Raw genomic sequence first — 25,715 nt, 5'->3', positions numbered from 1 at the left:
TTAGGTTATTCTCTGCTGTTAATTCATGTTAAAAGCTCAGATTACATCAACTATCAAACTACATTTTGCTTGTGATGAGGAGGAGCTTTTCTGAGAGTGTTTGCTTAGATGTAGAACATGCTTAGTAAGTCTAGTACCTTCATCTAGAGCAGTAGGAAATATTTCCAAGGTGACACTTAAGGATTGCCTGCTTGAATATTCAGTTATTAATTTCATGTACTGCAATTTAAATGAATACACTCCTCCCTGTGCTTGCAGATATGTGGACTCTGATTTGTGATGTATATTATGTGGGGACATCTTTTTATAGAGGCAAGAGTGCTACATTTTGCTTTGCTTTATTGTATCCTTACGTGTTGCCTGGTTTTCAAATGAGCAGTGGTTTCCAAACATGGAATTCACTACAGGCTGTAACTCTGACCTTTGAAAGTGTTGGTAATTAATTACATAGCATTCCTTTGAGTAGTGGTACAAACAAGGTGAGACTGATAAAAATGGTTTTCAGTAAAATCAGTAAATGAAAATTTAGCATTTATTTTACAGAGAAAATCCTTATTAGAGATAAAGTAACACTCTTGAAAAATCTCTCTTTCTGAAGGGTCAGTTTTTCTTCACTGCTAACCCACAAGAACTTCCTTGAACCTGTTAATCACAAACATTGAATTCAAGTTTTGAGTATACCTGAATCAATACAGCCTTTGTGAAGTGTCTCCAGTCCTCTGTATTGAGACCTTCTTTTCAGTGGCTGAAGACTGCAAATACTTGAATGGGTTGATTTGAGGAAGAGTGTTTATGCTGTGGGTTTTGTGCTATGCAGGTGATTGCTCCTCTGTTGTATAAGGAAGCAGGTGAATGCAGTGTACATATTTGGGGTAAGATCCGTTGTGAAATATTAGAAGGATGGTGATGAGTAGAACTTAATGCCCTCCGCTGAAGACTGGATTTTTTTAATAGGAATAGTTAGCCTGTCCACCCCCAAATGCTCTGTTTCAACTCAATTTCATGATAATATCTAGGTCTCTAGGCAGGAGTATGTTCAGCAAGAGGTAGACAAATAACACTGTGGAAGAGTCTTACAGACTTTTTTCAGTCTGGAGCACAGCCCCTGTTTCACTGATTCAGGTGTTAGAGGGGCATGCATAGTTCTTGGGGGAGTTTTTGATGGGGTGAGGGTGGGGAAGTTGTTCTTTTTACATTGTTACAGTTTTCTGTGGATTCTACATTTTTTCACTTCCATTTTTTGCACTGTATTGTAGGTCCAGCTCGCTGGAACAAGTTTACAGGCTGCTGCTCAGTCCTTAAATGTACAGGTAAAGACAATCTCCTGCTGCTGCTTGTCCTTCTCTCATTCCAAACAGCATTATGGTCCCATTAGAGATAGTTTTTAAGCTATGATATGTTATTCTGTTTTTTTATTCTGACTGGTCTTGGAAGCGATAGGTATGAGGAAATAATAGCTTTACAACTGTAAATCAGGTTCAGGATTGTAAGCATTCAGAAACTGGAGTTGTTTAAAACATGCAGTGATTGTAATTTTATACGGAATTTCAGTCAGGTGCTGTATCATGAAAACTATAAAACTCCGGGAATATTTCATGTTCTTCCATCTATTCACTTACTTTAAACATAGCAAGTACTACTTTGCAATTTGTCCTTACTTGTGGTAGCTGAATATAGGAGTATAATGTAACATTAACTGTGTAATGTGGCTCGTGTAGATTGCTTGTGTAAATAACACAGTGATTTCAAAATAAGTCAGAGTAATTGTTTAATAATGTACGTGAGACAACAAAGCTTTCAAACTTTTTTTATGATGCTGAACACTTCAGTGTATCAGTTAACGTGTCACTTCCTCTCGGTACTATATTAAGGGGCAAGGGATGCAGTTTTATTGAAAACTGGTTTCAGTATTGCTTGTTATTAAAGAATGTAGGTAGTGCATTACATGAAATGCAATAGAATGTGGACCCACTTATACATAATAACAATTTGGAAAGAAGAGGAGGTATAGTGACCTTCCTTTCTAAGAGGAAGGAGGCAGAAAATTGCCTTGGTTGCCATGGTAAACTTCCATCCCTGAGAGAGATGTTGGCAAACAGGCTGTATCTCCAGTGCAGAATGTTTACAGTCCTGTGCTGTAATTATCGCTCAATGACTGGCAGAATTAATCAGAGCCTTTATGTTAATTAGCCTGCTCTGCAGTCCCCAAAACAGGTGGTGGAAAATATGCAAATCTATGCAGAATTTTAATGTTCTGCATAACCAGTTTTAATTATCATAAAACTCTCTCCCTCTCTTCATGCACTTGCATTTCCTCTCTCATGTCTTCACAATTTCTTCTGTTTAAAAAAAAACCCAAAAGATAAAACACACAAAAAATTATTTTAAAATAAAGCAACAATCAATTAAAAAATGCTAAACTTTGATTATTTAAAAGCACTGTATATATTATGTATTTTGCTGTAGGTAGATAAACCTGTGAGAATTTCTCAAACCAGTTCTGTGTAAGCCAACAGTATGATGACTTAGAGGTGCAGGATACAGATATAGAAAATGGAAACACAATCTCCTTTCCCTCATTCCATTGTTCAGGATTTTAGGCAATGAATAATTTTAACAACCTTTTCTTTCTTTATGCTGAAAGGTAGTGTCAGCTTCAGTTGCATTGCATAAAATGAAATGAGACCTGAAAATAACGTCAAAGAGTTACAAAAGACCTGAGAGTCTTTTTGTTTTGTTTAAACTGCATTGCCTACAGACGTGTTTGAGCAATCGTAACTGAGATGGTGGGCACATAGAGCCATTGCTTAAACACACTCTTAAAATAAACCCAAGGGCTTTTTGTATGCAGATGAAAGATTTTTATTGTGCAGTGTTGAGATAGCAGTGTTATACATTAACATCTGTTTTACACTATAAAGAGTTGTATCTTTTTTTGACTAGTCTAAATCTAATGAAGAATCTGGGGACTCTCAGCAGCCAAGCCAGCCTTCCCAGCAGCCTTCAGTGCAGGCGGCCATACCCCAGACCCAGCTCATGCTGGCCGGAGGACAGATCACTGGGGTAAGGTTTACCCAAGTATACTGCAGTAAGCCTCCTGTCCAGCAAACGATGGCAGTATCTACAGCAGTCCCCATAGAACTGTCAGTGGAGGTTATTGTAATTTCCTTTAACATAGGAAGAAACTTGAGTGAAAGAGGGGACAGAAAATACCTTCCTATAAAAAAGCAGACTTTAATCTTTGGTTTTTTGTTACAAAGTATCTCCTTCCAAAAAAAGAAGAAAAATTATTACCCTCTGTTCTCAGTATCCGTCTTACTCTGCAATGAAAATAAAACCCGGTGTCTGTAGAAATAAGAAAGTCACTGATGTCATAAAGAGGAATTTTATTTTTTTTCAAGATTAAAATGAGGCATGGGAGCATGAGACTAAATCTTATCAGATAGCTGGGTGAAGAACAAAAATGGTGGGAACTGCTGACACTAATTCTTCCTCTTCTCAAACACATTTCTTTTTAACTATAGTAGTGCTTGCCTTAAGCCTATGCAACCCTTATGTTTTAAGCTACCAATTTTGAGTTTTTTAATTGCAAGGCTTTGGGAGTTATTATGGAATAACTGTTGTTTTAGGATTACTGGCATTTCTGAATTGTTGTAAATGCTTTCAGTCATTTAAAAAAAGAGCAAATTTTGTGAATGGACTGGTTTGGTTAAAGAGTTTCCTTCCACGTAATCAGCTTTGCAGTTTTAAGAGTTTGCATGTTAATAAGGAATTTAGGGCAGTTGCTCCAACAGTGTATTTATGATTTGAAGTATTAGGTTAGATCATCTCTACACTTGAATGAAGCGATGTCTTAATTTCATATTCAATTGTTAAATCTTCTTGTATGCTAGTGTGTAAATAAACATCCTATTTAGTTTTTGGTTAATTGCATTTGAAAGTTTTAAAAGTGAGACTGTTCTAATACGTTATTAAAACTGAGCATATTTTACTATTTTTCTCATTCTCAAAAAATACCGGTTTGTTTTAATTTATGATTGTCTGCAGTAGTGAAACATCCAAAACTCCGGGCCTGTGCAGATATGGACTGTAGTAAATATGGGCATCAAGAGTCATTTACATGTAAAGGAGAGACTGCTGCCACCTGTTTCACAGAGATAATGTGTGTTTGGGAAGGAGAAGGGATGTAAACTTGCCAACTCTATTCTATTTAAAAAAAAAAAAAAAAGGCAGATGGGGAGACTTGGAGAGAAACAAATGGAGCTCATGTTCTTTACTTATATCTTAGGGCATAATGGAAATGATGGAATATGGCAGGGATTCATGCTAATGTGAAGCAGCTGGGGTGTTATCAGTTTGTTCAGTAGCCATAGCCAGCATTCCTGCTTCTCATTCATCTGGCTAATCACTTTCTGTTCTGCTGGGTGTAAATTTCCTTTCAACTCCTGGCAATACTGATTCTTTTCTTATGCTTGCTACTTAATTACCTTTTTCCTGAACCTCCTGGTAGAGTTGTGAAGAAAACTTAAGAGTAAAGTTAGGTGCTGTAAGTTCCAGTAAGTGCCAATGCTTGCGTTTGTGCGGTTTGGTCTATGTCAGGTCTGTGGTAGGTTGGTTCGTACACTGTGTTGAGTAGCCAGCTGTCCTTACTCAAGACCAGAGTCATTGGCTAGTTAATGGCTGAACTGTAGCAATAGTGCTAGGAATGTCTGGTTAATATAACTAGTAATGAGCTAGCTAATGACTTTGTAGCTGAAGTGGCTCTTTCCATTATTAATGGCTGTGTTTTCTAATTATTTATAGCTCACGTTGACGCCAGCCCAGCAACAGTTATTGCTACAACAGGCGCAGGCACAGTTGCTGGCGGCTGCAGTGCAGCATTCAGCCAGTCAGCAGCACAGCGCTGCTGGTGCCACCATCTCGGCCTCTGCTGCAACGCCGATGACGCAGATCCCTCTATCTCAGCCAATACAGATTGCACAGGTGAGCCTTGAGGCTTGAGAGGGTGGAAAATAAAGAGGTTTGACTAATTGCATCATTCAAATAATATTTATTCCTTATTCAGTGAGTTTCTGGAGTCTTGAGTACTGTTAGTCTTTCCTCATGCGTCCTTAGGTGATGAGGTTGAAATTGATAGTTTTAGCAAAGAATGCATACCAGCTGCTCATCAGTTCCACTGGGCTTCTGAGTTTGTTCCAGAATCTGAGCAGATGCTGTATTTTCTGAATTTTACTCCTTGTAGTTAGTTTGAGAAAGGAGAAAAAGGGGTATAGAAAGATGCCCATAGAAGTTACACTTGTCGAGACCTGTGTGGATGTGAAAGGGATACCTGTGTGTCATAAAGGACGCTTGTTAGATCTAAACAGCAAAATGACAGAGCTAAAGAAAGGCAGTTTGACTTGACACATTTGTGTGTTATTTTGGCTTGGTGCTTAATGCTCAGAGTTCAGTGACAAAAAATGGGCACTCGTGTGTCTAAAGAACTTGCCAGAATGAGTCTGGTGTTGGAATCTGTCCAGTTTTATGGTCTGCTGCTAAAGACCCATTAATTCTTAATTCTGAAGAACTGCTTGCCAAAGAAGTTCTGTTTACTAGGAGCAGCAAAGATCCTCCTGGGTCTTCCAGGACTGGCTTAGTTCAGTGTGGAGAATGCAGCACCACTGACTCAACACTTAGCATACGTAGTGTGGAAACTTCTTAGACTTCTGGATGAGGGTAACTGAAAGTACAGCATAGGCATCTTGAATGCTACTAGTAGGTGATGGTGTTGGTGATGCTGAGGTCCATCTTTCCATAGATTAAGGTTCTCGGTATGTAATATTTCAGTTTGATTAGTCTAGCTGTGCAAAGTACATTGGATATGTAATCTCCAGAGGAGTTGTTTCTTTAAGACTGTCTGATGCTTTCTATTTAGACTATTTTCACTTGCATTCAACTGGGATGAAGTGTCTAAAAAGTGAAGATGAGGGCTGATTAAGTAAAAGAATGGAAATGTTGCAATTATCTGTGAAGTCCATTTGTGAGAGGTGCTATTCCTTTATTGTGCTAGTCCACTAGCTGAAAGCTGAAAGCCTGGTTCTGCCATCGTTTTTTGTCACTTGAAGCAGCAAATGTCTGTGGCGTTGGTCTAACAGTTCTGACTGCTCTGGCTGTCCTTACAGAGGCCAGAGTGATGCCATCCCACATTTAAAAGGCCAGTACTGATGCTGCCACAGACCCCTCACACTGAGCACTGCGACAAGTCATGTGATCAGATATTAAAACTTCTTTTAGCAAAGGATCCCACGTCACTGTCATGATCTGAAGATGGCTCAAGAATGTAGCATTCAAGGAAACTCGTAACTCCCAAGACCATCTCTTAATTTTGTTAAGCCTTTGTCTGTAGCCAATAATACAGACCAAATGGGAAATGTCCTTGTCAAGAAAGTTGGTGGTTAGCTTCTAACACCACTCCATGCACCTGTCACAGAGTTCCCATTTGATATTATGGGAGTCTCTTAACCTAAATATAAGTGATCCAGAGGTGTGTGCCTCTTGTCTTCTAGGTGTGCAGCTTAGGATAGCAAGGTCTGCTTTACTGAAGTGCAGAGCATTAAAATTTCATATTAATAAAATCTGTACCTTGAACTGTCTGGCTTTGCATTTGTCAAATATGCCACCAAATTAGTGGATGCTTTTGAAGGCATTATTTTGCATGCATGAGATGTTGCTAATCCCACTCTTCCAGTTCAGTAGGAAGCTATGAAAATGTGTGAAGCATTTACAATTATTAATTTAGTACTGGGTTTTTCTCCAGAACTTACAAAATCTTCAGAGAAGTGTTTGAGAAGAGTTGAAAAGATCAGGCATGTGCTGTCAAGTAGGAGCTTCTGAAGTGAGCATTGTCTGGTTTGTGTGCGTGAATGAGCTAAAGGCTCTATGAAAAATAGCATGTGATCATGTAGTTGCCACCATATAATGTGTATTTGTAGGAGTAAATTAGTTTCAATTGTTTTCTGGCATTCCTAATTACTTAAATGCTTTACTTCACAATTTATTTTAGGATAGGTTATTTTGATGCATAAATGTAGCTTGGTTGAATCTTGTTAGCTGCTTCTTATGATGAAAGCGCAGGGCATAATTTGTGCAGGTGTTGGATATAGCTTGAGATACTTTATGGAAAACTTCTACCATCTAGGTTTGTAGGTGGGTAACACCATGCTTTTTGATCCATCTTGACGATGATTTATAAACAGCGCTAAGCTTTGTTTGCATTGCTATTGTAAACATATAGCTGATTACACAAATAGCTGAATGTTTGTTTTAATTGATGATTTTTGAATAATTGATTAACTGGCAGGTCTCTGCAGCAGGGGGATTACCATATTTATTTTAATTAACTAATTGCGCAAGCATGACTTCTTTAATGTGCACTGCAGTTAATGTGAGGTATCTGCTGCAGCAGTCTGGTAAGACGTTAGGGCTGCTGCTGGGCTGCTGCTAAATTGTCACTAAACAGTTGTAGCAAGTTTTGGAGTTCTTTGTAAACTTTACTTGTTTTCAGGATCCATGATCAGTGTTTATATGGCGTAAACCTCAGAATGACAGAGATGCTTAAGGTTGTGCTGAAGTTGTAACTAGAGATAGTGGCATTGAATTTAGTATTTCAGATGATTTTTTTTTTTTTTACCAAAAAGCTTCCTCACATCAAGATGAGGCACGTGGCAGATTATTCTGCCAAGGTAGGAGTTGAGTTGTTTTGATCTCTCTAAATTGTTAGGCAGCACCAGAAGACATGCATGTTTTTCTATCTCTATGTGCTTGTGCTAGTATACAGATTTTACCACCGAGAAAAAAAACCCACAGGAAAACAGTGTCAGGGTTGCTTGCATGGTGGCTATTGGGAGATTTATTGTAATGCTACAATTAACTAAATAATAAAACTTTCCCAAGGTAGAAATAAAGTTGGATTTCAAATGAATTTGAAGGGATGGTAGGGCTATTTAAGAGTGATTAGCCTTGGAGGTATTGTTTCCATTCTGCATTACAGAATTATATTTCTGTATTTAAACAAGACTCAGCCAACATACCATTTACTAAGGCAGATGCACAGAATAAGATTGCTTATACCAGTTATCCCTGAGGCCTCAATTTAAAAACAGTTTTCTCATATTAAAGTGTAAGAGCCTGATGATAAGAGCTGTCATGTCTTAGCTGGGTACCCTGTGTTATGAATACTATAGTCTTAAACAAAAAGCTCTCCTCCTTTGATCTTACAAATACACTGCCACGGTTTCTTTGTATTCTTTCTTGTATGTAACTCCATCTCCTGTGGTGCTTCTTTGAATGATCTGAGATATACTTGGTCATCTGGGTGTGTGTGTGTGTGTTCATTTATTTGCTTTTGGTTGGGGAGGTCCTCAGTCTATCTGTTTTTTTCTGTCCATACTTTTTCCTTCAAAAATATCTTCCCAACTCTTCCTTTGTGTTTCTACTTTTTCTTTAATCCACCTCTATTTTCATCCTTCACCCTTTCTTAATTTCTTTTTCTTCCACCCAGCATTCAGTCAGCCTGCCCTACTCTTTCTATTTCTGTTTCTTCCTCTGCATCTAGCCCTTGCATGTAATTCAGTATGAGCCCCTCTGTGCTGGAGGGTCTGCTCAATCTGCAAAGGTAACCAGTAGAGCACTGAAAATCAATGAATAAATGAGTGGAGATCCATGTTATGTTGGGCTCAAGAAGTAAGAGTTTTTAGTAGCAATGTAGCTTTATGATACAAAGTCAGAAGAAATGTGGAGTTCCTGGGAAAAACTGGAGCAGCTGTATCTCTCTTTTTTAGGAAGGAAATTGGCCTTGATTTCATAGGAATGGCTGCAGTACTTCTCAAATTTTCTGAAAGTAAACAATGCTATCAACTTTTAAACACTCATGCTGGGGGCACTTTTTAAAATTTTACCATTCTCTTATGAAATCCTCTTCTTAAAGAGCATTGCTTGGTCAATCCATCTGGTGTCTGTCTACCATATTATTACATTGCATGCTTTTGACTTAACATGACCAAGTTGCCTAAGTGATTGATGGCCAGTGTCTTTGCAATGCAGGTTAAGTAGTTGTTTTCTTATAATGCATGTCTATGGTCTCATAAATCAATGGACTCTTTCTTTTTTTTTTTTTTTTTAACTTCCTAGTCTTCCTTTCCATCCACTGACACTCCCCAGCCCTCTTCCCCAACAGGAGATTGTGGCAGCTTTTAAGTCTTAGCTTAACAGTTTTAAAATAATGTGAGGTCATAGAAACATAACTATATTCTGTAGATGGTTGTGTTGTGTAAATAAAAAGTTATCCTTGTCAGTCTGTCTTGACATTCCATCACCATCTCCATTGCTGGCAGCTAACGGCCTTTCACATCTGCTGGCTGAGCAACTCGTGTGGGTGCTCAGTAACCTGCATCAGTGAAAATGTGTGGGGGCTACTTTACTGGCCTTAAGAAGCAGGTCTTCGTTAGTCTGGCTCACTTTAACTCAAGTATGTTAGGAAGTATGTTAAAACGAGGAGCTCTATTTAAGCAACCAGATGGAGCACTGTTTAGGAGCAGACTGGCAGCATTAACATCTGACACAGTTGGACCCAGAAGAGGGTGTCTGTCTGCAAACAGGTACCCTGGTATCTGAGTAACTTCTCTGAAACAGAGTTTTGGGGAGAGTTTTTGTTTAGTTGGTTGGTTTGGTTTGTTTAATGGGAGGCTCTAAGTGTGGGAAGTATTTCAGACTTTTCTCCACCTGCTTGGCAGGTATTTTGAAACAGCTGCTTCTCAGAGAGATGGAAAGATTCTGCACACGTATAGATCATGTTCATAATTACCTCTGTGAAGTTGGCTGGCTTCACGTTGTGCTTCAGTTTTCAAATTTTTGTTACTCTTGTTATTGTCCTGATTGGAGAGGATGAAAAGAAAAAGGCTAGTTTAGGGTGAATATTTTAAAGTGGTTCTCTATGTTTTCATTCTCCAGCTAAACAGCAAGGTGCAGCATTTTTCTTGATGATTCAGTTTCTCAGATTAGCGTTTATGTTGAGACTAGTCATTTAATTATAGAAAATTAATAGTTCTGAATGGTTTAAATACATAAGAGTAGGGTTCTACAATAGTGCAGTGTTTTGGGTTATTCCTTTTAACCTTTAATTATAGCCGTGTCTATTAGCTTATTGTAATTTGTTTCAGAACTAATCAAATGTATTTGTTTACTATTTGAGTTAGCTACTTTCCGAAATTCAACCTGAACAACCAGAGTGCAAACTAGGAATATGTAATTTTTTGCTTTCCTGTTGCTGATTAGAATGGTAATTGCAGATTGTTGTTGTTATAAGCAAAAATAGCTCCCAGCTAATATGCTTGATTTGTCAACAATGAATTTTGTAGGAGAGTTGCATCCTCAAAAAATAAGTCTGAGAAATCCGGGTGCTGATAAGTCTAAAGTATTTGAAAACTGCATTTGGGGAGGAGGGAGATGGATGATTTTTTATTTATTTATTTTTTTTGTTAAAAGCAGAACACAGCTGGAGGTGTTTTGCTGGGTTATTTGGTAAACAGTTTTTGTTTGGTTTTATGAAGTACAGTGAAATTCAAATTGCCAGTCTAAAGGATATTCAGTAGAAAGACTGCTGTGTTTGACATCCACTTTTATCTCTGAATGTTAGAATGTAACTGGTTGATAGGAAATCTAGTTACATTGGGAGTCATGGCTGACTTAAATGTCTAACACACAGCTCTTTCTTTTCCTTTTTCTTTTTTCTTTTTTCCTCTTTTTTTCCCCCCTCCCCCCCCCTTCCCCTGTTTCCTTAAGGATTTGCAGCACTTGCAGCAGCTTCAGCAGCAGAATCTCAACCTGCAACAGTTTGTGTTGGTGCATCCAACAACCAACTTGCAGCCAGCACAGTTCATCATCTCACAAACACCGCAGGGGCAGCAGGGTAAGTGCTCCTTGCCAGAAGAGAAAATCATACATAGCTTTTTAGAGGAGAAGGTAAAACTGAGGTGGTTTATACACCTTCACTAACTTGATATTCCCTAGGAGAAATAACAGTATTGCAATTAGGAGTCTCTAACAGGTTGTCCCTTCCTGGGTGTTAGACCTCAGCTTTGTCAAAGTTTGTGTAGCTCACATCTCAAGGAGGATCAATCCAGAGATCATGTCTTGGGAACATTTGTTAACAACAAAGCGTCTTGGGAAATACTGCAACATCTGAATTTCTGGGTCAGGCTGTCAAGAAGGAAGCCTACTGGGAAGAGAACTTGTAGAAGACCTCAAAGGCAGAATCCTAGGAGGTGGGGGCCTGGAGGGTATGTGAGCTGTCTGGATTAGGTCAGTGCTAAAAGGGCTACAAAGTTCTAAGACTGGAAAAAGATTACAAAATCAAGAGTCCCTGTGGGAGACTAGAAAAGTCCTTAAGCCTAAAGAGGGTACAGTGAATTTTGTCATAAACTGAAATAATAATTACACCCTGGGAAAAGAGCTAGAATGCTTGATTTTGTGTAACATCTCTTGGAAATAATATTTTGGCGGTACGCTGGATATGGCTTACATGCTAAAGGCAAACCGAGGCAGTGGTAGGTAGTAGTAGTGTGCCAGACCAATTAAGATATTTTACAGGAACTTTGCTCTAAGAACTAATGTGTTCAAGTTGCAAAACATCACGGTACCACTTGCATCCTGTTTGCCCACAGAAAACTGCATTTAGCCATGGCCTCTTATGCTGATGTACTCCAGTGGTTTTCCCCCTCGCCCCTTTCTCTTCTGCATGAACTCTACTTAGTTGTTCAGGTCTGGTAATCCAAAGATTCTTGCTCAGAAGGCAAATCCTGTTATGCTTGAAGAGTCCTCCAGAACCTGGTTGTCCATTAAAGCAGATCTTTGCACTCATTTTCCTCTGTTCTTTTCAATATTTTCTTGCATCATTCCTTCTTATATACTATGACTTGGATATAACTGACTTTCCATTATGCTGAAGCTCTCTCACTGTCTGAATGCTCTCACATTTGAATAAAAGGTTAGTCAAAATTAACTTTCTTTTAATAGGACTTGATTTAGGAGAGCTTTTATACCAGCACTGGTAGAAGATGGCTAAAAGGCTATTTATGGAGGCATATAGTGATGTACCAGTTTCTTAAAATGAAGCAGAACTTATAAGCTTAACATATTCTTCTAGAAGAAATTAAACTTCACCAAAATTTAGTTCAAGGATTCTTTAAAATAGGAGCTTTTTAAAAAATAAATTATTTTAAGGAAGCAGCAAGTAGAAAAGCATTGTTTTGAAAAACTCACTGGTCTTAATGTCTTGCCTACATTTTTCAGCTAACTTCTGCTGGTTTTCTAAAATGTCTCTGGAGATGCTTCACAGAAAAGGAAACTAACAGAAGCAAATTATATTCGTGTCTCAAAATGAATTGTTTGCATTATAGAAAGGAAGGAAGGCTTTTTGTTTGTTTGTTTAAAATGCGAAGTAGAATAACTACCAGAAGGGGTTTTCATATTTTCCAGGGGCCATCTCTGAAAATGATTTCCTCACTGCAATTTAAGACCTGCATATTGCTGTCATAAGTGACGCAGTGTGTGTAGAAACACCCATGTTTTACTGGTAATGTGCAGCCTGGACAACTGAATAGCTCAAAAATGTAGGAAGATTTATATTCTGTATTCTAACCATAGGCCATTAGCGTGTGACAACCTTCCAAACTGAAATGCTTGAATGGATCTAATTTTCTTCATGAGCACTCAATGATAAAGCAACATGTATGTCATAATACCCCTTATCTCACTTTTTGGTATGCCTTTTTGCAGTATTTCATGGTTATTGTTAGAAGATCTCAAACAGTATGTTATTATTTATGAGAAAGATTGAGGAAGTGTGTATTTTTATTTTGTTGTTTGCTGTTGCAGCAGACTTTTCTATGTTGTTCTTGTCCTATTGCTCCTTTAGTCAGCTTCATAAAATACTAAATATTCTGAAGAATCTAGCATAGAGCTTTCTTCAAAACCAGCAGCATTCAGATTTTTTTGGATGTCTCATTAGTACTGCATGCAGCTTTATAGATATATGTATGCATTTAATAACTAAAATGAAAATTCAGATTTACTTACAGATTATTCTGGAAGAAATCTGTTGCTTTACACACCAGACTACATACTTTGTACATGTCACGTAGTCATGTAAATGAGGAACATTGTTTTTAATACTTCAGAACAGTTTGGAGGAAAATAAGTGAAGAATAGTATCTCTAAACAAGATCATAGAAGACATGTAAACATTTGGTAGAGAAAAGCTTCTTTTACTTGAAGAGGTGATGGGATGCAGAGTAATGCAATCATCAGCAAAGCAATCATATTTAGATTCTTGGAAGAGGTTGAACATCATGGCTTAGATCCAACTTCTGAAAAACTTCAGAAAATTCAATACCAAAAATATTAATCAACAATCAGGGTGTTATTCTGCTATCTTTCTTCAACACACGTTAATAGATCACAGCAGCAGATGTGAAATTCTCCCCATAAATCCACTAACATATGTCTAACGTAGTCATCTTCCTTTTTCACATGATTTCTGGTTATTCAGGGGCTTACGTGAAACAAATTGTAAAGTTCCTGTTTTTCATGGCTTGTAATGGATAACATCATAACTGAAGGAATTGTTTCAAGCCTCATCAGAAATGCAGAAGATTGAATGAAAATAGAAATTTGGAATGATTTCTTAATCAAAACAATTACTGTCCCCATATTATTGTTAAAGTCATAGTCAGGAATGTAGCACCTTGTACAGTCTTTACACATCTTGTATCTGTTCTTGTATCTAATACGTCTGTTTCTAGAATAATCAATTCAACATCCTTTACTACAGTTATAGCCACTTCTTAAAAATATTACCTTCATCAGATGACGATTTGCCTTTCTACTCGGCAGATACTGTCAATAAAAATCATATCGGTAAAAATCTGAACGGAGAGGGGAAATGGTGCTGCATTTCATTTAAATTAATCTTGCAAACAGAAGTTGTTAAGATCTGAGAAAAGACTGCATCATTGTCAAGGAGGTTTAGAAACAGTACTTATAAAGAACATATCCAGAAAGGCAAATGTGGAAGACAAGCTACTAATTAAACATCGAAACTGGGCCTAATGATTTTCAAGGTATTGCTGTTTTTTATTAAAGACCTTGTGTATGTTTTCATTTTTTTATTGTAAAAGTACCTGGGATGATGATAGCAGACCAAATCCAGTCCTGTTCTCTTGTTGTGTACTTTTCCTACAGACTTTGAGACTTCACTTGTACCATTAAAAAACCCCAAAACAAACACATTTTTAAAATGGAATAATGAATGTGAAATATTGGTACCTGCCCTACTGGCCTTTGGTACCATAAATCAGAGTACAGCTCCCTCACCCAGTGTGAGGATGGAGGAAGATGCCTGAAGCTGCCTGTGTTTCTTCTCAGATGCATCAAATTTGTAATGGATAAGTGAGATTGTGCAGCTGCACTGCCTTTACAAGACTCCTCATTTTGTTAAAAATATGCTATGTGAACTAGGTGAAAGTGCTTTGGTCCCCTCAATATGTAGATGAGGTGACCCAACTCTTCATTGTCAAGAGACTCTTAATGACAGCGTATTTGTTGACACAGCAGTTGAAGAAAATGTAGCTGACTCAAACTCATTCCCCAAATGAGAGGGGAGAGCTTGAAGTGGAACGCGGAGGAACTTGGCAGAAGTGATGTAAATGGTGACTTTTCCCCCTATGCTGCAAATACCCATTAACAAGATATGAGTGAAACACTTAATATTTGCTGTCCTCTTTGAAATCAAGTCTTTGCTTCTAACATCTCAACTGCATCAATGGGTAAAAGTGTTGACTTTCATTGAAGTAGTGTGGCAGCACCTTTGCTTGGCTCACTGAATCGGTACTCCTCAAAACCACAGTTCACCAACTTCAGCACATTTCCGTTGTGTTCTTGAACTGATCTTAAAGGGTACCTGGATACTGCAAAAGGTGCACCAGCATGCAGCAGCTCAACATCTCAGTGGAACAGATTTGTAGGAATGCATAGGTTAGTTCTTCCTCTCCTGTGTTGGATCCCAATATAATTCTGACTACAAGTCCCCATTTTGGAAGATCTGGATTTAATAAAAAGAGGTACACCAAAGTGTCCAGAAGTTTTTGCATCAACAGTGATCAACAAAGTTGATCAGATGGTACTGTATGTAATATGTGGTGTGACACCCTTCCTTCTTCCCTTTCAGTTGTTTCCAGTTAATCAAATTATGACATTGTAATGGCTTTGTCTTGCAAGCTAACTTCCAGGATATGTCTGTGAGAAGATGAATAGCTTTGGCAGAGAAAAAGCAGTCAAGTTCTTCTTAGATGAAAAAATTCACTCTTTTGGGAGATCAGTTAGGGATGAATTATGTATTATGCTTCTGGGCCAACTTTTTTAAAACTATGCTGAAAAAATCTGCACTTGAATGTTTGTTTTATCTTTTGTTTAATTTTAGACCATAAGAACTGAACCCCAGATCAGTCCTTGAGGACTGTTGGCTGGCAAGAAGATATTTTTGGCTTGGGCGATTATTCATGCTACTCGTAGACATTACAGGAAAAGTCCTGGATGATGGTAGATGCATTTACTTTAACTATTTAAAAAAAACAACCCCAACCTCTAAAGCATCATACTTTTGCATAAATCCTTATCTACCTCCATGCAGTCATTCTTTTGGAGTGTCATGTAGGTGATTTGTATGCCATATTTAATGTAATAATACCACTGGGCTCTTAGAACCCAAACCCGAGAGTTAGAAATAATACCTCTGTAAAGGTAAGTATACAAGTACAACACTAGTTTTCATAGATTCAAAAAACTGTGTAGGTTGGAAGGGAGGTCATGTAGTTTGGTCAGAACAGGTCCAATTACAGCAAAGTGTTCAGCACCTCTGCCAGTTGACTTTGAACATCTCTGGGGATGGAGATTCTGCAGCCTCTTCAAGTACCTGCCCCAACAGTTGACCACTCATGGTTTTAAAATTAAAAAAAAAGTTTCCTTACATCTAGTTGGAGTTTTCCATGTTCCAACTTAAGTCTGTTGTATCTCATTAATGTGCATCCTCAAGAAGAGTCCATTTCTGTCTTTGAAGACGGCAGTAGTATCTCACCTTAGCCTTCTCATGAGACTGAACAAACCAGCTCCCTTCCTGTTTCTCGTATGGGTGTTCCAGCTGGTTAGCCACCCTGGTGGGCCTTGAATGTCCAAAATCCATGATGTCATTGTGTCTTGTACCGGGGAGCCCAAGGCCACTCCAGATGTGGTCTCACAAGTGCCAGATGGAGGGAAAGAATCACAGCCCTTGACACGCTGGCTGCAGTCTTGTGAATACAGCCCAGGATGTGATTGGCTGCCTTTAATGTAAGGGCATGCTGGCTCTTGTTCATTTTGCTGTCCTCCAGGACACCTAGGTCTTTTTTCCACAAAACTGCTTTCTAGCCAGCCAGTGCCCACCCTGTATTGCTGCACAGGGTTATTGCAGTCCCCATGTAGGATGTTGCATTTTCCTGCATTAATCTTCGTCAGGTTCCATTTGTCCAGCCTGTCTAGACCCTAGCTTCTGGCCTAGTGACCACTCTTCCCATATTTTGTGTTGTCCACAAACATGCTGAGAATATATTTGGTTCTATCAGCATTATTGGTAATAAAGATGTTAAACAGTATTGATGCCAGTAGGAATCCCTAAGGAAACAGCAAAGTTTGAAATGCCAATACCTCAGCAGTTGCTTAAAAGGTGCAGTTTTGGACTTAGGGTGTATTTAAAAAGGCTGTCCTGTGTGCCCTGTAAGTTAGTTTACTGGAGTTACCTTGGACCAAAGTGGGGACCAGTAGTTTCCTCTCAGAAAAAAGATGAAGGTGAAGCTCAGACTAGTACAAGTCATGCCTGAAAAGAGCAAAGCTGCAGCTGCCCACCCATGGAGTCCAACAAGAGTCCAAAGCGTGTGCACAGCAACTGGCTGAAAGGACACTTAAGTCAGTGGAAGATATGCATACTCTGCTAAAACAGTTTGGCTACTTTCCTCACCTCCTGGTCATTACTTCAGTCAGCTGCAGGTTGAACTAACCTGTTCTTTCTCCAGTTTCTGCCTGAGATGCCTTCTATCTGTATTTCTTAAAATAGAATAAAATGATGTAAAACTGAGTCAATTAAACATGTCCAGAATATTTTATACTGTCCTTCAGTGATAATTACTTCAGAACACACGGGTGAGAATAAAATGAGGAAGAGTGTAGTCATCTTGTGCTCTTCAACAGAAGTGTTATTGCCAGAAAAACATCCTCTGGGATTTCTCTGAGGACAAAAAATCACAAAAGGATGGTCCTAATTACTCTGATTAGTCATGAGTCAGTAACTTGTGATCAATGGTGTTACCAGTGGACTAGAAGTCAAATGTGGTCAGTCAGCTGCCTATTTTTTGTTTCATTGTTGTTCAGCCACTCTATAGTGTCGGTGTGATGGCTTGCCCCTTTCTACTTCAAGTTAAAATTCACTGCTGCTAAATGAAGGTCAAAACCTCTTCACTTAGAGGAGACTGTTCACTAATTAATATTTAGATTTGGGCAGCTGAAATCATCTTTCAAGTGAACAAATATTTGCACTGTAAAAAGCACTGTGTAACTGTAGTAGGTATATGTCTTGGAAGTTACTTAAACTGATCTGTTCCCTCGCCGTGGCTTTTCAAAAAAACCACAGCTGAAATATGTTGATTATGTGGTGCAAAGCAAATTTATGTAGTTGTCTATGTTGTGCTGTTATGTTGTTTAAGCAGCTGTCTTTATTCTACAGGTCTTGAGCATTTTGATAGCAATACATTCTATTTAAAGTACATATTCAACACTTTGTAAAAAAAAAAAAAAAAAAAAGTAACACTAATATCACTGCCAGATGACAATTCTTCTGTAGTTGTGTATCCCTCATTCCCTCATTGAGGATACATTTTCTCCTTTCTACTCATGGTAGTCCCTCTTTTCATGTCTCCTATGGCCTTAACCTCGCATAAAACATCCAGTTTCTCACTCAGTATTTATCAAGTCCTAAATGGCTGTGTACCCTACCTGGATTCTGCTAAGATAGCTGGTCATGAGTGGTGTGCTCTGATTGATCGGCCAGCTGATGAACCAGAACGGACCACGTCAAACTCAACTTACAGAATTTAAGTGGTACTTTTTAAGAACTTGGTATATTGAAGATGCCTGTTAAGTATAGGTTTGATTAGTCAGGTCTTAAATTATTATAGGGGAAATTGATAGTCATAGCCAGGAGTTACCTAAAGAATAGCAGTAATATTTTTCACAATAAAATTGAGGAAGTTGACTAACTAGGTATATTTTTGTCAGGATTCTTACCCCTGTAAATTATATAAATTTTAGTATTAGAAATGCAAAAAAGCCCCGAGATAGCTTTTAGCTAAAATACATAGATGCAAGCAAGTATTAATTTCCTGAGACGTTTAGTAAACCATACAAATAGTGGACTGTAAGAGAATTTATTTTTAGAATGACACCATATTGTGTATATCGGTTGCATCAGTCCCAACTGTTCTTTAACATCACCTTTTCATAATAGCAGGGGTTTTCATATATTCAGTGTGATGTTTATTCTATTTGTGCAATTTAAGCAGTGTTTAATATCTTACCTAAGCTTTAAGTTCTGATTACTTTTCCAAAAGATTCCTTCTGTATTCCAGCCAGGAGAAGGTTATCTGGGCTTGTTTTGTCGTCTGGTGTGGTCTGCTTAAGTTTGCCAGAGAAAGTTGCCTTCTTGTTAGGCAGCTGGCATGGAGTGATATGAAGGGGAAGAAGGGTGATCAGGGAGCCAAATTTGTGGTTTTGATTAATATTCAGTTGTTGGATTTGATCTGATTAGTGTTCAGTTGTTTGTTTTTATATGGCTCCCTAATTCTTGGTCAGCTGTTGGTTATAGAAAGAGGTTAGCTCAAAATCTGCAAGCTGAAAGGGGCACAATAAGTGATTCCTGCACGCAGAACTGGGATAACCTAGATCAGGGGTTCTCAACCTTTCCTTCACCATGGACCCCCTTTAAATATTTTTTGTGGCCGTGGACCACCAAGACTTAATTCACGATTTAAAGCACCAGACTGCATCAAATATTTATTTCAGTTTTCTCATGAAGGCTCTTCAAATTTGGAGAGAAGGGGAAATAAGTTAATCTGTTAATGCACACACTCCTATTATAATATCTTTGTTGCAATGATTCCATATGAATTTAAAATAATAACATCAACACTCTTCTTGTTCAAATGGCCTGTTTTATGGTATTTTAACCTTCTAGTTCTGAATTTGATGCCGATTTTTATATTCAAATTTGATGAAAAGTTTTTACAGTTCTTCTCACCTCCCCACTTGTTGGTCTGTGTTCAGTCACCATATATTTTTGTTTACGGGTCCAGGGCCACCACTTGGGGAATTTAAGAAAAAATTTAAGTGGGTCCCACCAACCATACTAGTACTGAATATACTAGCGTGTCAGGGCAGGCATTGGGGGGGTGTGGGGCTTGAGTATGAGCGGAGCATTGAGGGGAAGGGGCTGTGGGAAAAGGAGCCACAGTGCTTGCCGCAGACCAGACCAAATGTTTCCGTGCTGGACATTCCCCACCCCTACTTTAAGCCTTTGCGGACCCCCTGTGATGACATCGTGGCCCCCCAGGGGTCCGCAGACCACAGATTAAAAACCACTGACCTATATCATTACAGACTTTTTCTGCAGAGGAAACTAGTACAGACTTCTCTCTTTTACCCTTCTGTTACCACGTATACTTCAGGAAAATGCAAGGGGGTTTTGAACTGAAAAGTCCAGAGTCTGAAGATATCTGTGCAGGGGTGAAATGAAGGCTTGCATCTCAATTTTTCTGTAGCTTTCCTTATTTGGCAAGAGCCTTATTTCATTTCATTTTATGTTTTAGGCTTTTAAAATGGTAAACCAAATCCACCCGTTTCTCTCTCCAGGTCTCCTGCAAGCGCAGAATCTCTTAACGCAACTACCTCAGCAAAGCCAAGCCAACCTCCTGCAGTCTCAGCCAAGCATCACCCTTGCCTCGCAGGTCAGGCTTATTTCTATAGTTCGTGAGTTGCTTTGAGGAAATTTAAACTATTGCGAGTGAATAGATTGTTTATATTAGTTACCAGAGTAGGTATTGTAGCCATAACAGTGAGTTTGTCTTTCTAGATAGATTCAGTGTAGAGCTGAAGTATCAGTAACTTCAGTTTTGTAGTTTCCACCCTAATGTGCCTCTTTTAATGCATTTAATGTTCTAAATTTTTATTTTTAGCTGAAAATTTCCATGATTCATCATTTGATTTCTTGTAAGGCTTTCTTGGACAATCTGCAAATTTGTGAAATTCAGAGGAGCAAGATGTGGGTAACCTAAAAAGCTCCAAAAGAGGATTACTGACAAGTATCTTTTTCTAAAGATTGCAGTGGTAATCTGTATTTATTGTAGCCTAGTTGTTTGCTATTATTGCTACCTCGTTGCCAGTCTTACTAGTTACCTTCTGTGAAAGCGAAGAGATTGGTAGAAATGCATAATATTCTGTTAGATGTATCTTAAAATATTAAAGTGCTATGATTAAGCTTTCAGACTGTAAGAAAAGCAATTTTAAGGTTGCACGTGCCTGCAAATTTAGTTTTGCTTCACTCTGGGTTTTACTGTGCAGTTTAGTTACATGACTGCATGCTGTTTCTCAAATATCATGTAATACCATACGGTATCTTCCTGCTAGCTTGGTTAAATATAAGAATTTTTTAGTCTGTAATAAGATTCCTGAGCCTATCAGAGTCTTAGAAAACTACATTTTTTATTATACTACCTATAGTATTTTTCATGCACCATGTGGAAAATGGAATTTGTCTCACCTCTGTAGTTCATACCTCAGTTACCAGCATGACTCCCTACTAAAGATTATACTTGGATTAAAAAAATGTATCAAAACTACAAAGAGAAAATAAATTGTGTAAAGGGAATGAAGTCAGTAAAGACATATTGCAGCAATTACGCACTATAATGTAAATGAAAAAATATTAAAAACTGTTGTAGTGTGACATATATATCTGCAATCCTAGAAAGATCATACATGATCACATTATTTCTCAAGTAATGGCATTATAGATCCTGACCTCCCTCTACCATCTGCTGTGCACTGCAAAATACTGCACTAACCCAGAAGAAAAACAACAGAAGGAGCTATGTAAAGACTCAGCTATATGTAGGCCACTTCTTTTAGGACAGCTGTTTCTGGACCTTTGCATAGAGTGCTACTTGCATACAGTACTACTTTGCATAGTACCATAGTGTTGTGTAGACTTGAGGCTGTTCTTACTTGCCTTGAAGGAATCTGTAGTTTCAGAACTGGACATAGGGCATAAAAGCTTGAAGTCACCTTTACTTAAGAGCCTCAGCTGAACTGCATAGAATTTAACTGGAGTAAACTATTTGTCTCTGCATCTCAGTTCATCTGTGGCATGTAAGAAGGTAGAGTTACGTACTGAAAACGTGTTTCCAGTGTTCCTGTTGCATATAAAGCCTGAACTGTGCAATACCAGATCTTAATATATTTTGTTCACCTGTGAATATTTTCCATGATGCTCAGGTTTTTTCAGATTTTTATTATTGCTGCATAGCAAATGCTCTAGTATGCCAATGTTCAGGAATAGTGAACCTCGTGTGGACTTCCTGGAAAATTAACCTTTTACATAGAAGAAAAATGTGCCCTAAAAGAAATGATTTTCTACAGGTTGCCTTTGCTTAATTTCTCTTATCACCAGTACATTCATTCTTACTGTTGCAAGTATCAACAGAAGGGTTAGAGGTTGATCTAGTTTTTTCTTACTGGAAGAGTTGAGTCAGTCACAAGAGATGGCATCAGAGGAAACTTGCCATGTTTGCTGCGCCCGTATGTGCTCACTGTTCCAAGATTAAATAGGAGACTTGACTCTTTTGGGTTGATGACAATCTGCCACCTCACACAAGCTGTAAATTCAATTTTAAAATGATTAAAAGGGGATGAATGCCAAGCTGTCTATAAATAATAGAACTATATCAAGTAAGAGTGTTAAACCTTTCTTTGAGCAGCTTCTGTAGCAAGTGGAAGTTGTTGGTTATCTGCTGCATTGAGCATCTCTTACTTTTCTTTAATTGGTTCTGACAGAGCCTTTAAAAGGCTGTCATACTAATGCAGTTTTCTGGATTGTGATTGCTCATTCTTGAGAGGAATGTAAATAAATCGGAGGAACTTTCAGATTGCTGGAAATGTCAAATTCATTGATCCTTCTCACAGAAACCTCACATACCTTTTTTGAATTTAATTTTTGCTGATTATTCTTTTAAGTCTGATTTTCATCTTTTCCTTGCTCTCTATCTTAATAGCCAGCAACCCCAACACGCACAATAGCAGCGACCCCCATTCAGCCACTTCCACAGAGCCAGTCAACACCAAAGCGAATCGACACTCCCAGCTTGGAGGAGCCCAGTGACCTTGAGGAGCTTGAGCAGTTTGCCAAGACTTTCAAACAAAGACGGATCAAACTTGGATTCACTCAGGTGAGACTGCGTACCTTAGTGCCTGCCAGTGTGGAATCTGAGGTCTCATCTTTCAAGTCTGGAGGGAGACTACAATTCCACCTTTTCCTAGGAGAACCTTCTTAAATAGGGTTATGCTCTGGCCTTTATGTAGGGAATTTCTAAGAAATAACAGAAAAAGCCATACATCCATCTTACTTCCCTGTTGGTTTTAAAGCATAGCCATTTTCCCAGCAGGTACACGCATTTACCAGCTCCAGATGTCATTGCGTGTGCACTATTCATTCAATACGATGTAAAATGAATGGGACAAAGCACTTTAAAGCTGCCTTCAGAAGTACAAAGTTCCAAAAATCATACAGCACAATTAACTGCTCTGTGTGTTTAAAAAGTATATCACAACTGTGGAGTTGCTTTGGATGTCAAAGGGTTTTTATCTCTCAAGCGTATTTTCCTATTAAACATCAATGATTTCTGTATTTAGTGCTTTTGCTAAGGTTCCTAAACAAAACGTGAAAGGACTGTCACCTTTGAAGTTCTCTCCTTACAGAGGTGAACTGGAGTTGTGGTTTGTTTTGGTTTGCTTAAAAGCTCAGAAATACCCATAGAGCAGAAGAAAAGTAATGTTGAACATAGTGAAGACGGTTGAACAAGGAGTATAAATGCAACAAAGTGCATTTATATGTTCGGTTATTCTGTTGAAGGGAAATGCTGCTTGGATTCAAGAGTCCTTATTAATACCAAAATGCATTTTTTTCCTCACAAAATTAACATATTCATCCAGGTAAACAATTACTCCTTTGGCAGGAGTCTGTGGGGTAAGCATAGGCGTGTTTTTGCTGGAAGAAATAGCATGCAAAAATCAAAGTAGGTATTTAAAAGCCTGAGCTCAGAGCAGTCAATCCAACATATGTGATTTGTTCCCCCTGCGGAATAAGTAAATCTACTCTAGCTGAAAGTATGTGCTGAAGTCAGATTTATTTTTCTGGCAAAGGTCTAAATGTTTGAAAAATCAGGGTTCATAATGAAAGTTCTTGGCAGCATCTTAATTATAACTCAAGAACAGAATGTTCTTAGTAAAATGAAGTGCATTTTGCTGGCGTGTGTGCCTTCTTCCCTCCCTTCTTTCCGCTAGAGGGAGGCACAGAAATACAAGTGATGGACTCACACAAAAGGTAGAATAGAGCAGAACAGAATAGAGGAAAATACAATAGCTTCCCTATAGCCTGACTGAGGAGGTTCATGTAGCTCTTTAGTTATTATGTTTAATCTGCCCTGCTGTGAAATGATTATAAAGGCTCAACTAGACTTTTTAAGTTATGGGTTAACCCTTCTTTATTGACCCTGTTGTGAATTTTCATGGTGAGCAAAAATGAACACAACTGCTCAGGCTTACATTTCAGTATTTGCTTTTGAGCTTAAAACAGGGAAATCTTGAGAAAGTAATAAAATTGCATTTGATCATTCTTACCCTACTCTGAGTTTGTATGTGTATAATTAGGCAGTTCTAGTAACTTCTACCTAATTGTGTAATTGGGTGATAATTTAAGACCCCTATTACTTTGGTTTGCTACAGTTGGATAAATAGACTGCCTTCCAGAGTATAAAAGAAATTTATTTCCAGTGGTACTGTAAGCTTTTTCAGACGCATGCACCTCTGCTTTTCAAAAATAATTGTAAGATTTAGTTTGCATTGCAAACTAATCACTACATTCTGTCTTGTGAACAATATAACAGGTTTCGAATTTCAGCAGTTCTGTCTCTTCTCCCACCCTGAAAAGTTGGTGATGGATTTAAATCCTTTTGTTTAATTGTTTCCTTGCAAATATCTCCATGTTTGACATAGAGACACATACTGCATTTAGCATTGTTGCAGGTATGTGACTAATTGGTTGGTACAGATTCAAGCTATGTGAGCAAACATTTTAGCCAATGTTATTTTTATTCTGTAGAAGGTACTACCTCTGCTAGTCCATCAGAGCTGCTTAACAGACCAGTACACACAACAGTGATGTACCTTATAATCAGTTTCAGTTCAGTACTGGAGCTTCATTGGACCTACAGAGTAGATCAGATGTGTAAATGGTGCCTTTATTCTCTATCCCATCCATCCTCTCAGTGGCCCATGCCAATATATAAAATTCTCATCCCAATATGTAAATTCCTTTGCCTACAGCTGAAATGCTGCCACCTTTTGGCATCGAAAGCTGTTGACAAAGAAATGGTTAACTATTCATTTTAAATCAGATGGCAAGTGTTAGTAAGAACAACGTAAATACCAGAATTAAATTTAGTTGGGGGACTGGAGCAAATTTCATAACTCTTTCCTGCCAAGATATAAATCAACTTATCTCTAAAATGGTTTACATAGCCAGGTTTTCTTCTTCATAAACCAGTAGAACATCCATGTTACTTCTCTTGGAATGATTTATGAGTTTTTAAATGCACGAAATCCTGGCATATGGATAGAGGTACAAATGTGAGTTCCTGTGTGTTTCCTCTGATGGAAGGGCATATAGACCAATTGTTCTGGTCCTCTTCTAGGAAGGAAATTGTTTTCTTTATGCAACCTGCACAATTTACTAAGCTTACCAAAGGTTGTTTTCTTCCTTGCTTGTATGTGGCCACTCTGCATGCTATTTGTATACTTGTATCAAGCTGTGGTTGCGGATCTGACCTAAAAGGAAAGAAAGCAAGCTTTATGCACAACCCAACTAACCCACTTGCAATTAAACTCCACTAACTGTGCTCAAGCTTTTCAATCTCTTCTTCTAGACTTTTCATACTTCTTGTGTTAAAAAATAAACATCTAAGTTAAACTACTTTAGACCAAATAGCATACTTAAGAAAATAATTACATTTTTTCAAAGGGCAGGACCTTCCAGCTTTAAAACAAAACAAGAAAACATTATGGTGTTTTTAATGGCCACAATCAAGATTGATTTTTTTTTTTTTTTTCTTTTCAAACAAGACTTTCCAAGTGTAAACTTCATAGATGTGTGTGTGTGTGTATAAAAGGGTAAGCAGAATGTCTGATAGCTAGCTAAAACTGAGTTTTGAAAAGCAATAACAGATATAAAGAGATGATCATCTGTCTGTAGATCTTCTGGATAGCTTTTT

The 25,715-nt window shown here is 38.1% G+C and overlaps 1 protein-coding gene across 16 annotated transcripts in view; it reads left to right on the top strand.

Moving 5' to 3' along the window:
• Nucleotides 1–25,715, top strand: part of POU2F1 (POU class 2 homeobox 1) — a 119,970-nt gene that overhangs the window by 72,031 nt on the left and 22,224 nt on the right. For 9 of the 16 annotated variants that reach the window (XR_012627280.1, XR_012627279.1, XM_074857325.1 and 6 more), the window contains exons 4-9: nucleotides 1,257–1,310; nucleotides 2,944–3,063; nucleotides 4,804–4,983; nucleotides 10,819–10,945; nucleotides 20,026–20,120; nucleotides 22,443–22,616. Coding sequence is in view for 14 of the 16 variants with exons in the window: in XM_074857325.1 (XP_074713426.1) it covers nucleotides 1,257–1,310; nucleotides 2,944–3,063; nucleotides 4,804–4,983; nucleotides 10,819–10,945; nucleotides 20,026–20,120; nucleotides 22,443–22,616 (750 nt within the window). In the remaining 2 variants the exon portion in view is untranslated. The remainder of the gene's footprint in view (nucleotides 1–1,256; nucleotides 1,311–2,943; nucleotides 3,064–4,803; nucleotides 4,984–10,818; nucleotides 10,946–20,025; nucleotides 20,121–22,442; nucleotides 22,617–25,715) is intronic. The other 7 variants (XM_074857277.1, XM_074857250.1, XM_074857326.1 and 4 more) reach the window with 5 other exon arrangements.

This window comes from Strix uralensis, chromosome 2, assembly GCF_047716275.1.
Source record: "Strix uralensis isolate ZFMK-TIS-50842 chromosome 2, bStrUra1, whole genome shotgun sequence".
Lineage (NCBI taxonomy): Eukaryota > Metazoa > Chordata > Aves > Strigiformes > Strigidae > Strix > Strix uralensis.
This window is presented reverse-complemented; position numbering and strand designations above follow the sequence as displayed.